This window comes from Diceros bicornis, chromosome 9, assembly GCF_020826845.1.
Source record: "Diceros bicornis minor isolate mBicDic1 chromosome 9, mDicBic1.mat.cur, whole genome shotgun sequence".
NCBI lineage: Eukaryota > Metazoa > Chordata > Mammalia > Perissodactyla > Rhinocerotidae > Diceros > Diceros bicornis.
Window position 1 is genome coordinate 9,080,054 of NC_080748.1, and position 16,278 is coordinate 9,096,331.

Here is a 16,278-nt window from a genome sequence, read left to right on the forward strand (position 1 = left end):
AAAGCTTCTGCACAGCAAAGGAAACCATCAACAAAATGAAAAGACAACCTAACAATTGGGAGAAGATATTTGCAAACCATACATCTGATAAGGGCTTAATCTCCAAAATATATAAAGAACTCATGCATCTCAACAACAACAAAACTACCAACCCAATTAAAAAATGGGCAAAAGACCTGAACAGACATTTCTCCAAAGAAGATATACAGATGGCCAACAGACACATGAAAAGATGTTCAAAATCACTAACTATCAGGGAAATGCAAATCAAAACTACAATGAGATATCACCTCACGCCCATCAGAATGGCTATAATTAACAAGACAGGAAACAACATGTGTTGGAGAGGATGTGGAGAGAAGGGAACTCTCATACACTGCTGGTGGGAGTGCAAACCGGTGCAGCCACTATGGAAAACAGTATGGAGATTCCTCAAAAAAGCAAGGATAGAACTACCATATGATCCAGCTATTCCACTGTTGGGTATTTATCCAAAGAACTTGAAAACACTAATTTGCAAAGGTACATGCACCCCTGTGTTCATTGCAACGTTATTCACAATAGCCAAGACTTGGAAGCAACCTAAGTGCCCATCAAGGGACGAATGGATAAAGAAGATGTGGTATATATACACAATGGAATACTACTCAGCCATAAGAAACGATGAAATCCAGCCATTTGTGACAACGTGGATGGACATTGAGGGTATAATGCAAAGTGAAATAAGTCAGAGGGAGAAGGTCAAATACCGTATGATTTCCTTCATTAAGTAGTAGATAATAACAATAATAAACAAACACATAGGGACAGAGATTGGATTGGTGGTTACCAGAGGGGAAGGGGGGAGGGAGGAGGGTGAAAGTGATAATTCGGTACATGTGTGTGGTGATGGATTGTAATTAGTATTTTGGTGGTGAACATGATGTAATCTATGCAGAAATAGAAGTACAATGATGTACACCTGAAATTTTTACAATGTTATAAACCAATGTTACTACAATAAATATCTTCTTGAAATGCTCAAAAAAAAAAAAAATATCTGGCCCAGGTTTATTTCTGGCTCAGGGAACCATAGCACCTGTCTGTCAGTTGTCATACCGTGGTGGCTGTGTGTTGCTGTGATGCTGACAGCTATGCCACCAGGATTTCAAATACCAGCAGGGTCACCCATGGTGGAAAGCTTTCAGCAGAGCTTCCGGACTAAGACAGACTAGGAAGAAGGACCTGGCAACCCAGTTCCATAAAGTTGGCTGTGAAAACCCTGTGAATAGCAGCAGAGCATTGTCTGATATAGCTCAGGAAGGTGAGAGGATGGTGTGAAAAGACCGGGCAGGGTTCTGCTCTGGTGTCCACAGGGTCACTAGTAGTGGGAATCGATTTGACGGTACTACCAACAACAACAACAAAACACCTGCTATTGTTATGTGGCTCCTCTTGTTCATGTAGGGCACATAAAGTTGACTGCTGTCCTGAAATACTTACTTCAAATTTAGGGGTAGGACCGGCCCCGTGGCTTAGTGGTTAAGTTCGCGTGCTCCGCTACTGGCGGCCCGGGTTCGGATCCCGGCTGCGCACTGACGCACTGCTTCTCTGGCCATGCTGAGGCTGCGTCCCACATACAGCAACTAGGAGGATGTGCAACTATGACATACAACTATGTACTGGGGCTTTGGGGAAAAAAAAAGGAGGAGGATTGGCAATAGATGTTAGCTCAGAGCCGGTCTTCCTCAGCAAAAAGAGGAGGATTAGCATGGATGTTAGTTCAGGGCTGATCTTCCTCACACAAAAAAAAAAATTTTAGGGGTATACTTTCTGCTCTCTTAGAGTGCTATGAAAGAAGTGGGTAACTCCTCAAGTTAAGATTGAAATGTAGTGATAAGCTTTCTTAGTTTTCCAGATCTTGAGTGTTCCTGCTGAACGAGCGGCCTTTTTATGCCCCTGGCCCCGGACTTAACTTCCTGAATTGCTTTCCTGTGTTTGCTGTGAGAAGCGAGCATGAGTGTGCTGATAGTGCACTGGCTGGAAAAGGGCCACTGCCCTCTCTCACCGCTGCTTAGCCAATCACCCCACCCTCGGGGAGCACACACACCCCTTTTCCTACTTGTTTGTTTTGATATACCTGAGCTTATCAGGGTCTAGCTAAGTTTAGAATAAACACAGGTGAAAGCAAAGGGCTGAAAATCAACCCAGAAAACCCAAATGGGTTATAAATCCTGAAGGAAAGTTTGACTTACACCAGTGAGGCTTCTGTGAGCCTTATGCGATAGTTGATACCGGTCCAGTTGTTTAACGGTTATATTATTTTGTGCTGTTTTCAAAGAAGGTATAGGAACATTTGTAGTTTGGCTCCAAAAGCACTCATATCCATTAGATAGATTTTAAAATTGATCTTTTTTAGTGAGTGCTCCTCAGAACCACTAGAAGATGATGCCTCCTACTTATAAGCTGAAGACTTTGCCAAAGTCATATATTTATCCTGGAGTTTTTCTCTACTTGCATTTTTAGTAGTGTAGCAGTAGAATTCAAACATATCTTTGGTGTTACTAAATATGCTTCCAATGGCAAGGAAACTGATGTTCTTTGAAAGAGCTGTATCTGAATTATTTTTTCACTTTGCATTCAGAACTCAAGTTTGTTACCCTGGGTGATGTTGAGGGATTAAATGTCATTTTCTGGTTTAGGATATCTGTTGAGCCTACAAGTGATGCAGAAGGCTCAGCAGCGTGTAGCCATCCAGACATTTTATTAGACTTGTCTGTGTCAGACCACAGGTGACAGCTATAAGCAGCACGGGGTCATGCTCCAGGCACAGTATGGACTGTAAGCCTGTGTTCTAATTGTATATTCTTCATACCCTCGGTAATATGCAACATCGTTCGTCTGTCTCCCGTAATACTTAGTGGATGTGCTGTACATTGTAGTGCATTCTATGTGCGTTTTTAGGGTACCCAGACCATATTTGGGGAAGAAGATCAAGTGTCTAGCAGTTCTACCTCAAGATGGAATAAGGAAAAGAGAGCAAATTAACAGAGTGTCTGCTGAGTATCAGGTCCCATGCTGGGAGGGCTTTCTGAACACTGTCTTTGGTCTTTACACATGAATGGTCTTATAGCTTGGGGGGAAATTCAGAGTTTACAGAGGCCGTGCTCTACTTAATGACCAGACTAGTACCAGGTCTCAGGGCTCTTGACGTCTGGTGCAAAGCTCATTTTAAACAGGTTCACATGGCTTTCACAAAAACTATTCTTTGAAATTTAAGTTAGAAGACGGGGAGAAAGGTTCATCCATTCTAAGATGCACATTATTTTTATATTTTAAAGTTTCTGAAATTGGGATATCTTATGATTATTGACTCAATTGACTCAATTTTAATTGGCAACATTTTCTTAGTGGTGCATGTAATAAGAGATCACCTTTAGAGGCGACATTTGGTATGTTTGGTGTGTGGGGTTGTTGGCTGTCTTTAGCATTTGGTCTATCTATCTATCTATCATAGTTTGAGAATTTTTCTTTAAAGTGTAACTTTTAGTTCATACCTTGAAAGTAAGTATAACTAGTCAAATGAAGGTCCAGGATATTTGTATCTCTTAGGAGCCTGGGAGTGTTATGTAGATACAGTCATCTTGGCTGTGGGTTTTAGGTAGTTTAGAACTGGCATGATGCCAGAATCCTGCTGCGCTGTGCTTGAATTTATGTTAACTAGCTGTGTTTTAAGGAGTTGACAATTTTTTTTTTTTAGGTTAAAAATTTGGCATCGGCTAGTCTAAAGTGAAATTTCAGCTGTAGCCTTTGTGAATCATGTAGTTGTCATTTCCTTATTACCACTGGATAAAACATCTATTAAATACTTAGACAATAAATGTGAAGTTTTTGGAGTCTATAATTTTTTTCTAATGGATGTAGGATGAGTGAGAACAAAATCCTAGTATTCCATTTTAAAGTCATTAAATTGGAAGTAGCTTTTATTGTAAATCATTTCTGAGTTGGAATTCTGCTGCCCCTCCCCCTGCATTTTGTTACCCATCATTTGATACTTTTAAACCATTTCTTATAGTCCTAGAAGTTTAATTTTTTTAAGTGAGTAAATATATTGCTCGCCCATCCTATCATTGCCTATAGATTGCCTTGCCCATTAGGAGACAGACGAGTCCCCATTCTCGGGTGAAGCTGGAGCGTTGTTTGGTGGCATTCACAATCTTAATTTTGTTTTTCATAGAAGAGTCAGACATTTTATTTCTTGATTACCTGCAGCTAGCATTGTTGCCATATGCTCCACTATAGGCTTGGGGAACTTACATTCCCTAATTTTAGGGGCATGAGTTAATTCTGAGACAAATTAGAGAATGAAATAGATGAGAAAGCACTAATTGTGCAGTATAGACATTAAGTGTTAATAATAGTTAATAGTTACTCAGTAAATGTTAGCTATAGTGTGCCACATACTGTGCTAAGTCCTTTACGTAAGTTTTATATTCTCACAGGTGTGAGAGTGCTGAAAACCTGAGCACGTAACTGGGGTGCTGGATGCTCATTGCCCCCAGGAAAGATATCTGAGCTGAAAAAGACCAGGGGAGGCTTCACAGTGCCATAGGTTTAAAACTGGAGCCTTCAAGAATTTGTTTTAAAAAAAAAAGACTGAGCATAGAATGGGTCAGGATCGCCCAATGTGGGGGTGAGGTGGGGAAGATCATGAGGAAGGCTTAGGCAGTGTGTTCTGTGTGACGGAGCCTTCCTGAGAAGGGTCGGAAGGATCTAGAGGGAATGGTGCCCAGGTGTGCGGTTCTGTGGATGAGGCTTCAGCTTCCTGCTTCTCTGGATGATGAAGAACTCTGTTCTGGCTGCTTTGACCCCATGTGGAATGGATTAAGAGTACCATCTTTCATCATCCATTCCTGATGTCTAGCAGTGTGTTCATACACTCACACTCAAATAGTGATTGAGCAGTTTCTCTGAAAATATTTAGAACCAACAACATACTTATTGAGGGTTGGAAACATGTTGAATCCTGGTGATGGATGGCTTGATTAATCTGATCCTAGGATGTATGGTTAGTAAGGATAAATTGTTCCCAACCCTTCCAAAAATATCTCCCAAGACATCTGGATTTGGATGTCTTTGACAATATGAGCTTACCTCAAAAATAAGAGATACTGATTGCAAGATCTGAGAGATTTGGTTTGGTAATATTTTCTAGTGTGAATTGTTATTTTATTGTCTTAAAATCAAGTCCTGCTGTAAGTACCATAGACTGTAATATTTTGATTTCTTTGAATGTTGATTATACTCAGGTAGTAGAAAGACTAAACACTTCTGTAGTGTGCTGTTAATTTCAGCTGTAGTAAAAAGTGAAATCCCAGAGGTTTTCTTCTCAGTCATTTTATGGTCGTCCTGTTAGATTGCGAGATTAAAGAACTAGACCTCAATTTACAAGTGTGGATTGACATTTCATACCTGGCTCTTCTCCAGGAGTTGATCTCATTTTATCCAAAAACATTAGAAATCAAGCAGACCAAACTTGGATGGACATAATTTAATTTGCCACATTAGCTAAGTCACAATTAACTGTGTTAAACTTTCAGGGTCTATCTAGAGCGAGTGTTCTGTGTGGTAATTCTCTAAGCAAAATCTTGCTTCATTTTCCAAATTAAAAAAAAAAAAAGAACCTGTTTCTTCTCAAAAACCTTTAGTTTTATATATTTAAATTCATGAAAGTGTCAGTGGTTTTATTTATTTCCCTCTCCCTGCAATGGCTAGAAAAATACTAGACTTTTTCCATACTATCTTTGTGCAGCTTCAGTTGTCAAATGGTATTTTGCTTAAATTGAAAAATATAAAATAAAGCAGCAAGCCAGGGCTTAAAAATTACAGCTCGCTTCTGCAGCTGTTGTGCAAATCAAAAACTACCAGCAAATCCTTTTGCATTCGTTATACTAAATTTGTAACAGTCTATATGCATGAAGTTGCTGGAAGTCTCTGGAGATAAAGAGTAAGCCTAACATAGAGTGAAATGTTTAAAGTTGCAATATCCTCTTTTGTCAATGAAAATAAAATATAGACCTCCCTTCTGGGCCTAGTCTAAGAACTTATAGGAAGGAAGAATACATTTGCAAAATTTTAATGGGAAACAAAGAGTTCAGTTATTTCCATCCTACCATGCAGAACTTTCAATGGCATTCTGGGAAAGTCTCTTTTTTACTCATGACTATTGTTAAAATACAGACTTGAACAGGTTTGAAAATATATGGAAAATGATTTCTTGTTTCCTGCCTCTTTTTTGTCTTAGAGTTTTAACAAGTATTTGCCCATGTGGTATTGTGATTTTAAATTATTCAGTTTGTTTTATTTTTTAAAATATTATGTGATTGTTTTAATAAGCAAAATAATCTCATTCCCTTGAGGTAACTATTGTTTACAGCCTGGATGATATCTTTATGGTATTGCTTTAAAAAAATAACATTTGGATTAAAAGCCATAATTTTGTGCTTTAAAATTTGTGTTCTGAGGTGGTTTACAAAATATTCCTCTCAAATGGCAATCAGAGGATATACTTTGTGTATTCCAAAATAAGCAAAAATACTTATTGTTCCTCCCCCCAAATAACCCCAACATTTTTCTTATTCTTAATTTTTGTCTGTTTTGAATTCTGTTTTGTACCTTTTAGTAGGGTTTCTTCAGGATGGAAAAAGGACCCGACGAGTAGAATTGAGCACGTAAATGTTGCAGTTTTTTGACTTATTAGTTAAACGCCTATCTCCTTGTCTCTAGTTAAACATGGCATTTGTGGGAATGCAGACTTGAGCTGATCTGCGGAGGAGAGCCCAGGGTCCTCCTTGCTTTAGGAGCAGCACTGGTAAAGGCCCTGCCTTGAGACTGTCACATACGTACTTGCTTACAGGTTGGAATTCTACGTGCTGATTTGGTTCATGTTTCTGTAATCATTGATCCGTTATTTGAAGGTGCTGAGAAAAAAGCTGATTGTGAGGGCCATTTTTCTTTTCTTGCCTTTTTTCAATGAGATCAATTGAGAGGGAGGTTAGTGAAAAGCACATGTTAATGCCAACTCTCTCAAGGGGCGCTGAGAGGTGGGAGGGTGATTTGCAAGAAAGGCTGGAGCCCTGACAAACACCCTTCGTCTTGGGATTTGCTGGAGCCGCCTTCTGCCCAGAGTGTGTGGATTTGAAGGGGAGGAATCAGGAGAGGCTCTCCTCTTGGTCTATGGTGTCACTGAGTGTCTCCAGCTGTCCCCGGGTAGATGGCAAAGCCTGGGTAGGAAAAAGTGTCATAGAAAATATATTTCACCTTCTGGGAGGAAAAGTACAAAAGAGTATCTTGCATAACCTATAGAGATAAGTTTATTTAAAAATGTGATGGAAAATGTTGATAAGAATTAGTATTGGAATACTTTTGTTCTAAAACAAAGTTTTTTTAAACTCAGCTTTAATTCTTGAAATGAGGATTGCTTTGAACCTTTGGTAGGAAAAGTGACTCCCTCAATGTATAATAGTATTCCATTGAAATCTGTCATGAGAATTACCTACTTTTTAAAAAAGCAAATGAGGGATCTTGCTATTACGATAGGCATGTTGATGCTGATTTAGGAACACCATTAGATTCCATTTGTCTTCCTAAAGTGTTTGCTGTTATTTTAGATAATCCAAGGCTTATCCTAATGTTATACAAGGATGACAAGGATAAAGAAAAACCCTCAGAAAATTGACAAGTATTTATTTTAGCCATTAGTTATAAAGACCTTCCCAACCAGTTCTATTCAAGCTGTCTGCAAGAATCAAAATCAATTTAAACTCACTTTTCCTATCCTGACTCCTGCACAGTTCCTCTGTATGAACCAATAGGCTTAAAATGCTAATAAGGAAGATATAAGAAGGGAGGCTGACTTCAAATAACCACTGAAAATGCTGAGTTCATGGAAGGAACGATAAATTCACCTGCGTTGTCCCTCCTTCCACTTTAGGATACTCCTGCCGGTTGGTGTCACAGAATATGGCCCTTATCCTACTGAAGGAGGATTCTTTGGATGTAAGTAGCTTTTCAAAAGTTGTATTTGATATAATTGTATTAAAACTCTTTGTTTCTACTACTGATAATCAGGTTTTTTGTTTTTTGGGTTTTTTACTAAAAAACAGCTATAAAACTAGTTTGTGTTTTCTGTTTTTATTTATGAATGAATGTTATAAAGTCATATCTTTAAATATCAAAATAGTAAGCTTAGAACGTTGCTTCATGATAATACTTTATTTTGCATTTAAAATAATTGTGCCTTTAAAATGAGATAGTTTTAGTGTGGTTTAATTTCCTCTTACGATTTACGTTAAGTGGTGATGGTTAACTCCAGTGTTGGTTACTGAGGAGACTCACAGGATTTTTCTTTCTAGTAAAACTTTAAAATAAAGATAACATTCAAATATCAGGAGTTGTTTAAACTTATATAGTAATAGGATACATCTGCATTTAATTCCCCAAGACCCCAAAGCCACCAGCTCATGGAGAATTGACCAGCATGGTTCTCTGAGCATTTTATGGACGTGTACCCACCTTGTCATGGCCTAAAGCCACTAATGAGACCAGGGATGGGAGCTGATTTGAGGGTAACCAGTGACCTGGGAAGTGATTCGATATGAAGATATGAGCTGAACGATGAGATTCCATTTGTCAGGACTTTTAACAAGGACTTGTTACTGGCAGGCACCCACAGCCAGTCTTCTAGGCAGTATATTTAAATGCCAGTGCTAGGAGCAGATGATAGGGTTAGTTATAGTTTTAAAGGGAGGAGATCTAGTACAGAGAGTTCTCTACTTGTGAGTTGGCGGGGCCATGAATCCTGTGTGGAGGCCAAGATGCTTTCTACTTCTGAGACTCCAAAGTCCTGAGACTCCAAAGGCAGGGAGAGAGTCTCTGCCTCCAAGGCACCAGTGGCAAGGTACCACTCTCTGGCGTGGGAGCTTCAGGATTTGTCTCAGTGTGCCTCTTGTCCTTGTTTGTGTCACTACCAGCAAGAAGCCCAGAACTCCCAGGTCCTCCTGACTCTGGTGCTTGTTCTCTGGAGTGGTGAGGAAACCTCCCTCTACCCACGCGTTCCTGTCGCCCCAGCACTCCCTATTTCACTCGCCTCTATTTTGTCTCCAGAACTTTTCATCCCTGGAAATAATATATTTGATTATTTATATATATAATTAAAGTAATGTGTATATGTAAATTGTGGTGAAATATATATGATTTACCATCTTAACCATTTTATGTGTGCAGTTCAATGGCATTAAATGTGTTCATGTTGTTGTGCAACCATCACCATCATCTATCTCCAGAACACTTTCCATCTTAAAAAACTAAAACTCTGGGGCCGGCCCCGTGGCTTAGCGGTTAAGTGCGTGCGCTCCGCTGCCAGCGGCCCGGGTTCGGATCCCGGGTGCGCACCGAGGCGCCACTCCTCCAGCCATGCTGAGGCCGCGTCCCACATACAGCAACTAGAAGGATGTGCAGCTAAGACAGACAACTATGTACTGGGGCTTTGGGGGAAAAATAAATAAATAAAATCTTTAAAAAAAAAAAAAAAAAAAAAAACTAAAACTCTGTACCCCTTAAACAACAACTCCTCACTTTCTGCCTGCCAAACCCTGGCAACCACCATTTTACTTTCTGTCTCTGTGAATTTGACTACTCTAAGTACCTCATGTAAGTGGAATCATAAAGTGTTTGTCTTTTTGTGTCTGACTTATTTCACTTAGCATAATGTCCTCAAGGTTCATCCACATTGCAGCATGTGTCAGAATTTTCTTCCTTTTAAAGGCTGAATAATATTCCATTTTTTTACCCATTTATTTGTCAATGGACACTTGGGTCACTTCCACCTTTTGGCTGTTGTGAATAATGCTGCTATGAACATGAGTGTAGAAATGACTCTTTGAAACCTTCAATTCTTGTGGGTATGTACCCAGAAGTGAAATTGCTGGATCATATGATAATTTTATGTTTGACTTTTTGAGGAACCACCGTACTGTTTTCTACATGTTACCATTTTACATTCCCACCAACAGTGTACAGGAGTTCCAATTTCTCCACATCCTCGCCAATGCTTCTTATTTTCTGGGTTTTTTTTTTTTTTTTGATAGTAGCCATCCTGATGGGTGTGGGTATCTCATTGTGGTTTTGATTTGCATTTCCCCAATGATTAGTGATGTTAAACATCTTTTCTTTCTTTCTTTTTTTTTTTTTTTGTGAGGAAGATCGGCCCTGAGCTAACATCTACCAATCCTCCTCTTTTTGCTGAGGAAGACTGGCCCTGGGCTAACATCCATGCCCATCTTTCTCCACTTTATATGGGATGCCGCCACAGCATGGCTTGACAAGCGGTGCATCAGTGTGCGCCTGGGATCTGAACCGGCAAACCCCGGCCGCCGCAGCGGAGCACGCGCACTTAACCGCTTGTGCCACCGGGCCGGCCCCTGAACATCTTTTCATGTGCTTATTGGCCATTTGTATATATTCTTTGAGAAATGTCTATTCAATCCTTTGCGCATTTTTAAATCAGGTTGTTTTTGTGAAACCTTTATATTTTCTCTGTCTCCCTCTAGTCTGTTAGAATGTAAGGTCAATGGAGCAAAAGTCTAATTTTTTTTTTAAAAGGACATGTCTGCCTCCAAGACAGTGCTTTGCATACGTTAGCTACTCAGTAAATGTTTGAATGAATGAGTGAACAAACTAAAGATAATTTTCCAGTTTTCAACTTGAATTTCTACTTAAAAGGTCATGCCGATGAGGTAGTGGCTAGGGTAACCATGATGGGCTGAGTGCAAGCTGACAGTAGGAGGGGATCAAAACTGAGGAAGATGAAACAGCACACTGGGAGAGAGGAGAGTGGGGTGCTGGTGTAGAGACATGCCCGAAACTCGGGGATGAATCCACATAGCCTGTGAGCGCACCCAGACTGCCTGTGCCTGGAGCGCCCCTGTTTCTTGATGGTTTTCCACTTCTAAGGCATCCACAATCTTAAAATAAGCCTTTTTTCTGAAGGTAGCTTGGAAGCGAGCCTGTATTTTCCTTTTATACCAGCGTTCTCTGGAATCCAAGAGATGGACTTGGACTCTGCATAGCACTATAAGGCTTGTAGCACAGATTGAGACTTCTTGTTTACCTAGACCAAGCAGTGATTTGTGGGGCCAAACTGGACGTCTTATGAGTGTGTCCCAGACTTCCCTTGGTAACCTGTTAACAATGCTTCTTCCTTCACCAGTTTTGAACTTCCTCTTTTAATATAATGACTTTAATGTACTCAATATCTGCTGAGCAGAGGTGCAATTTCTGTGTACTTTTTTGTTCCAGACTCAAAGGGGCACTCCATATTTTTGACTAAAGTCCTTCTACCTCCTCTCCCTTCCCCTCTTCTTCTCCCCTTCTTCTTCCCCCTCATTCTTTAGTTGGGTTAAAGGCACTCCTATTCTCATTAAAATTTCATTTGGTAGGTGTGGAATAAAAGCAAAGTGCTAGGGCAATAAATTAGATATAAAGTAGATTCCTGGTGGAGCTCCCACGTTGAGCATTCGGTGTTGCAGGGCTCCGATGATGGAGCAGACAAGACAGGGACAAAGGCAGTGGCCCAAGAATTAGAAGCATTGGGCCTGGCTTCCCTTACTTCATCTCTCATGTAAGTGTGAGGGAATTAGAGGGCTTACCTCAAAGACCCAGAGCTGCATCTGTCACCTTCACTTGACCAAAAAGAATTTCCAAACTGGGACTCCAAATGCTTATAAATGATTGGGATTCATCTCTCTGCTTTGAGTTTTTCAGCTGTTGCCAAAATAACATCTAAGCTCTGTAATATAGATGAGATCAGTGGTCTTTGAATTGGGGGCGGGGGTGGGGGTGGTGATCATGTGCACCCCAGGAGGCACTGGATGAAAAGCATGCTAGAAGAAAATGTGATTTTCTTTTATTTAGGTTAAAAAAAAGTACTAAGAAATCAGCTTTATTGATGATAATATATGGCTTGGCACTGGCACATCCAATACTACTTCTTGCACATTGACCAGAAATGGGTCTGGGAGGAATGTGTAGGAGGAGAGAAGCATGGAGTGCCAGGAGTAAGAAGGGTTGACCCTGGGGGCTCCCACTCTTTTGTTTGCTCTTAGTTCATTGTGAAGTATTGCCATTTATGTGTAGCAGTTAAATGGATTTATGGAAAACTCACTCTCACAAGGTGCTGGCTTAAAAGGATTCCTATTAAAAAAAACAAAGGAATTCAGATAATAATCGTGTAAGCAGAAGCCACAACAATTGCGTTGCTGGACGTGTGTGCTAGTTCAGGCTTTGCTTTGGCTACTTGAGGAGTTTAAAACAATGATTAGATCTGACAAGTTAAACAAATTTCAAAATTACCCACAAGGCTATTGTCATTAATCATGACTCTTGCCCTAAATGTATATGGTATCTTGAAATATTAGCTGCGGTAATATGAAACTATCGGAATTAGTGAGACTTTAAGAGACTTTAAAAACTAAGAATCCTGAGTATGAGGATAAAAATCTGCAATCTTATCAGCAATTTATAAAAAACATGTAATATTCAAATCAGTTACTCTCTAAAATTTCACAAAACCTACTGCTAGCTATTGAGTGATAAATGTCTTTTGATATTTGTTAGTAAAAGATAAAACGTGCCAAGCCCTTTGGGGAGCTTTTGTTTTTCTTGTTGTAATAATCTAGAGAAAACAACATGGCAACAATTAAAATGGATGTGGATGGAAGACCTATAGGAAATCTTGCTAGGGTTTTCTAAGAAACAAGTAATTGAACGAATTATGAAATTTAGGAGATTTGTTCCATATTTGGATAAAAGTGTAGCTGTTTCTACCACATGTTAACTTACGGAATATACAAAAAACCTATTTTTGATGAGCCATCAAAAGAAGGATGTATTGGTAAAGATATATTTGTTCTGAGCAAAATGTTAATTCTTTAACTCAAAGTTTTATGAAATGAGTATATATAATCACTGATGGAATGCCTACTGAGGAATTAAAATGGAATCATGTAAAATTCATTAATGACATCTATGGCAGAGACTACATTTCCCAGCATCCCTGTGACAGGGTGTGGCCGTGAGATTTAATTCTCACTGGTGGAACGTGAACAGAAGTGAGGTGGGACATTTCTGCATTACCCATTGAAGGGGAAATCCCTTGCCCTGGTTTCTCAGCTCTTACCATTCTGCTGGCTGGACATGGCAGCAGCTGGAGCCCCTTTGGGAGTTATTGTATTGAGGAAGCTCTGTATCGAGGACAGCAGAGCTGCTCCGCCACTGTGGGTCCCTGGATGACTTTGAGGAGCAGAATCTGCAGATTCCCTCTGGATTTTGTGTGTGTGTGTGAGAAAAAGTTATATCGTTTGAAATATTGCATGGGGGTAAGAGAGGTCTCTTGGTTTGCCTCACCCTACTAATAAAACAGAACCTGGTACTAAAAGTAGTGTCAATACAGGCATGGTGTAGGGCTATCCTCAGAGAGAGAGGATTTGCCCTTCTGCTGGCAAAAGAGAGGGAATGGATTTGGGAGGTCAAGGGGTTTGGATTCCTTCAAATTGGTACAGATGTCCCCCTTCTAGTTCTTAAGGTCGTATTCTTTCTCAGCCATTGTCCTAACTTCCGTGAGAAGAGACCTGGTGAGTCTGTGACTACAACATTCATTGACTTCTACCATGTGAGCATTTCCATTATCCCAAAAAGTTCCCTCCTGTCCCTTTGCAGTCAACCCTCCTCATCCCTAGGCAACCACAGGTCTGCCTCCTATCATGATGGATTAATTGTGCTTGTCTTAGAATTTTATATGAATGAAACCAAGCAATAGACTCTGCTTGTGTCTGACTTCTTTCATTCAACATAGTTGTTTTGATATTCATCTATGTTGTTGCATGTATCGTTAGTTCATTCATTTTTATTGCTGAGTAATATTTCATTGTATGGATATACCATAATTTGTTTATCCATTCATCTGTTGAGGGACATTTCAATGATTTCCAGTTTGAGACTATTATGAATAAAGCTTCTGTGTGCATTTTTTTACAAGTTTTTATGTGGACACGTTTTCATTTTTCTTGGATGAATACAATTCTACTCATAGGATTAGAATTGTTGGATCATAAGGAAAATGTATATTTTGGAGGAAAACAATTCTACTCCTAGGAGTAGAATTGTTGGGTCATAAGGAAAATGTATATTTAGCTCTATAAGAAACTGTCAGTTTCCATTTTACACTCCCACTAGTACTACCTGAGAATTTCCATTGCTCCACATCTTCACCAATATTTGGTATTTTCAGTCATTTTAATTTTAGCCATTTTAGTGGATATGTCATGGTATCTTATCGTGGCTTTAACTTGCATTTCTCTGGTAACTATTAATGATGACTATTAATGTTTCTTATACTTAATGGCCATTTAAAAAATCTTTCTTTGTGAAGTCTCTGTCACGTTTCTTGACCAGTTTTGGATTAGTTTTATGTTGTCTTAGTGATGAGTTCTTTCTGTATCCTGGAGACAAGCCGTGTGTTAGAGATATGTATTGGAGATATTTTCTTAACAGTGGTAGGAAGGACAGACCTAGGGTGACATCCAACAATTCTTCCCTCCTGGTGTCCACACCTTTGTGTAATTCTCTCCATTTAAATATGTGTGGAACCTGTGATTTACTTCTAACCACTGGAATATGGCAAGGGTGATGGACTGTCACTCGCTTGATTATGTTACACTATATAAGACTCCATCTTAGCAGACTTGATGAGAGACTTTTCTCCCTTGATGGCTTTACAAACTAAGCTGCCATATTGTGAGAAGGCTTGTGGAGAGGGCCATGTAGCGAGGAACTGCAGGCAGCCTCTAGAAAGAAAATTGGGACCTCGGTCCTAACAACTGCAAGGAGATGAATTCTGCCCAACAACCTGAGGAAGGTTGGAAACAGGTCCTCCTCAGTCAAGCTTTAAGGTGAGAGCCTAGCTTGACAAACAACTTGATTACATCCTTGTGAGACCCTGAACCACAGATTCAGCTAAACTGTTGCATGGAAACTGAGCTAATATGTGTGTTCTTATTCAAAGCTGCTAAATTTGTGGTAATGTGTTACACAGCAATAGAAAATGAATACAAGTATCTTTTGAAGAACAGACATTTTTAATTTTATTGAAGTCCAATTTCTTTTTTCTTTTTCTTTCTTTTTAAAAATATTTGTATGAGTGGAGCTTTGGTGCTCTAAGAAATATGCACTTACTCTGAGATTGGAAAGATTTCCTTTTATGTTTTCTTCTAGGAGCTTTATAGTTTTAGCTTATAAATTTAAGTCTATGATTCATTTTTGGTGCATGGTATGAGGTAAAGATTGACATCCGGTTTATTTCCCATATGGATATTTAGTTTTTTCAGCACCATTTGTGAAAAATACTATTATTTCTTCATAGAATTACCTTGGCACTTTTGTTGTAAATCAATTGACTGTATATGTGATTCTATTTCTAGACACTCTAGTTTATTCCATTCATGTATATGTCTCTCTTTATGCCCAATTCCACATTGTCTTAATTATGGTAGCCTTATAGCAGGTCTTGAAATCCTCCAACTTTGTTCTTTTTCAAGATTGTTTTGGTTGTTCTAAGACCTTTGCACTTCTGTATACATTTTAGGATGAGATTGTTGATTTATCCAAAAAGCCTGCTGGGATTTCTATGGAGACTGCATTAAAGCTATAGATAAATTTGGGGCAATTTGACGTTTTAATGGTATTGAGATTTCCACTCCATGAACATGGTATATCTCTTATTTGCTTAGTCTTCTTTAATTTCCCTCAGAAATACTTTGTAGTTTTCAGTGTATAGGACTTGCACATGTCAAATATTGTGTGTTTTTTAATTTGTAACTTAAGAACCACTTGATTCTTCCATTTTTCTTTATTATATTCATATTTTCCTTTAGATCCTTCAACATATTTATGATAGATCTTTTAAATTCCTCCTCTGGTAATTCCATTTCTCTGTCATTTCTGGGTCCGTTTCTATTTGCTAATTTTTCTCTTGGTTATAGGTCACATTTTCCTGTCATTTTTTGTGTCTAGTAATTTTTTATTGTATGCTGGTTATTATTAATGTTTTGGTACCGAGTATCTGGGTTCTGTTATTTTCCTTTAAAGAATATTGAGTTTTGGCAGGCAGTTACTTGTGGCCTGCCAAAGTTATAGTAGCCTTTACTCTAGAACTATTTTAGCTTTACTATCAAAATAAGACCC

At 39.1% G+C, this 16,278-nt stretch overlaps 1 protein-coding gene across 1 annotated transcript in view; it reads left to right on the forward strand.

The window, feature by feature from the left end:
• Positions 1–16,278, forward strand: part of ATP8A2 (ATPase phospholipid transporting 8A2) — a 508,363-nt gene that overhangs the window by 112,623 nt on the left and 379,462 nt on the right. Inside the window, exon 23 of the mRNA XM_058547869.1 lies at positions 7,973–8,037. Within this exon, the coding sequence (XP_058403852.1) occupies positions 7,973–8,037 (65 nt within the window). The remainder of the gene's footprint in view (positions 1–7,972; positions 8,038–16,278) is intronic.